The 2,500-nt window shown below is 39.3% G+C and overlaps 1 protein-coding gene across 1 annotated transcript in view; it reads left to right on the top strand. All coding sequences in view use genetic code 11, as the record gives it.

Moving 5' to 3' along the window:
* Positions 1-2,500, top strand: part of ycf2 — a 6,849-nt gene that overhangs the window by 4,242 nt on the left and 107 nt on the right. The window contains exon 1 of the mRNA in view: positions 1-2,500. This exon is cut by the window's left edge and continues 4,242 nt beyond it; it is cut by the window's right edge and continues 107 nt beyond it. Within this exon, the coding sequence (YP_009456124.1) occupies positions 1-2,500 (2,500 nt within the window).

Here is a 2,500-nt window from a genome sequence, read left to right as displayed (position 1 = left end):
GGAGATTCTCTAGAAGAAATATGGGGTTCTGCTTCTGGTGGCAACATGCTATGGGGTGGCGGTCCCGCTTATGGGGTCAAATCAATACGTTCGAAGAAGAAAGATTGGAATATCAATCTCATCGATCTCATAAGTATCATACCAAATCCCATCAATCGAATCGCTTTTTCGAGAAATACGAGACATCTAAGTCATACAAGTAAAGAGATATATTCATTGATAAGAAAAAGAAAAAATGTGAACGGTGATTGGATTGATGATAAAATAGAATCCTGGGTCTCGAACAGTGATTCGATTGATGATAAAGAAAGAGAATTCTTGGTTCAGTTCTCCACCTTAACGACAGAAAAAAGGATTGATCAAATTCTATTGAGTCTGACTCATAGTGATCATTTATCAAAGAATGACTCTGGTTATCAAATGATTGAACAACCGGGAGTAATTTACTTACGATACTTAGTTGACATTCATAAAAAGTATCTAATGAATTATGAGTTCAATACATCCTGTTTAGCAGAAAGACGGACATTCCTTGCTCATTATCAGACAATCACTTATTCACAAACCTCGTGTGGGGCTAATAGTTTTCATTTCCCATCTCATGGAAAACCCTTTTCGCTCCGCTTAGACCTATCCCCCTCTAGGGGTATTTTAGTGATAGGTTCTATAGGAACTGGACGATCCTATTTGGTCAAATACCTAGCGACAAACTCCTATCTTCCTTTCATTACAGTATTTCTGAACAAGTTCCTGGATAACAAGCCTAAGGGTTTTCTTATTGATGATAGTGACGATATTGATGATAGTGGCGATATTGATGATAGTGACGATATCGACCGTGACCTTGATACGGAGCTGGAGCTTCTAACTATGATGAATGCGCTAACTATGGATATGATGCCGGAAATAGACCGATTTTATATCACCCTTCAATTCGAATTAGCAAAAGCAATGTCTCCTTGCATAATATGGATTCCAAACATTCATGATCTGGATGTGAATGAGTCGAATTACTTATCCCTTGGTCTATTAGTGAACTATCTCTCCAGGGATTGTGAAAGATGTTCCACTAGAAATATTCTTGTTATTGCTTCGACCCATATTCCCCAAAAAGTGGATCCCGCTCTAATAGCTCCGAATAAATTAAATACATGCATTAAAATACGAAGGCTTCTTATTCCACAACAACGAAAGCACTTTTTCACTCTTTCATATACTAGGGGATTTCACTTGGAAAAGAAAATGTTCCATACTAATGGATTCGGTTCCATAACCATGGGTTCCAATGTACGAGATCTTGTAGCACTTACCAATGAGGCCCTATCGATTAGTATTACGCAGAAGAAATCAATTATAGACACTAATATAATTAGATCTGCTCTTCATAGACAAACTTGGGATTTGCGATCCCAGGTAAGATCGGTTCAGGATCATGGGATCCTTTTCTATCAGATAGGAAGGGCTGTTGCACAAAATGTACTTCTAAGTAATTGCTCCATAGATCCTATATCTATCTATATGAAGAAGAAATCATGTAACGAAGGGGGTTCTTATTTGTACAAATGGTACTTCGAACTTGGAACGAGCATGAAGAAATTAACGATACTTCTTTATCTTTTGAGTTGTTCTGCCGGATCGGTCGTTCAAGACCTTTGGTCTCTACCCGGACCCGATGAAAAAAATGGGATCACTTCTTATGGACTCGTTGAGAATGATTCTGATCTAGTTCATGGCCTATTAGAAGTAGAAGGCGCTCTGTTGGGATCCTCACGGACAGAAAAAGATTGCAGTCGATTTGATAATGATCGAGTGACATTGCTTCTTCGGCCCGAACCCAGGAATCCCTTAGATATGATACAAAATGGATCTTGTTCTATCGTTGATCAGAGATTTCTCTATGAACAATACGAATCGGAGTTTGAAGAAGGGGAAGGAGAAGGAGTCCTCGACCCGCAACAGATAGAGGAGGATTTATTCAATCACATAGTTTGGGCTCCTAGAATATGGCGCCCTTGGGGCTTTCTATTTGATTGTATCGAAAGGCCCAATGAATTGGGATTTCCCTATTGGGCTAGGTCATTTCGGGGCAAGCGGATCATTTATGATGAAGAGGATGAGCTTCAAGAGAATAATTCGGAGTTCTTGCAGAGTGGAACCGTGCAGTACCAGACACGAGATAGATCTTCCAAAGAACAAGGCTTTTTTCGAATAAGCCAATTCATTTGGGATCCTGCAGATCCACTCTTTTTCCTATTCAAAGATCAGCCTTTTGTCTCTGTGTTTTCACATCGAGAATTCTTTGCAGATGAAGAGATGTCAAAGGGGCTGCTTACTTCCCAAACAGATCTTCCTACATCTATATATAAACGCTGGTTTATCAAGAATACGCAAGAAAAGCACTTCGGATTGTTGATTCATCGCCAGAGATGGCTTAGAACCAATAGTTCATTATCTAATGGATTTTTCCGTTCTAATACTCCATCCGAGAGTTATCAGTATT

Source organism: Momordica charantia, chloroplast (assembly GCF_013281855.1).
Source record: "Momordica charantia isolate OHB3-1 chloroplast, complete genome".
Classification (NCBI taxonomy): Eukaryota; Viridiplantae; Streptophyta; class Magnoliopsida; order Cucurbitales; family Cucurbitaceae; genus Momordica; species Momordica charantia.
This window is presented reverse-complemented; position numbering and strand designations above follow the sequence as displayed.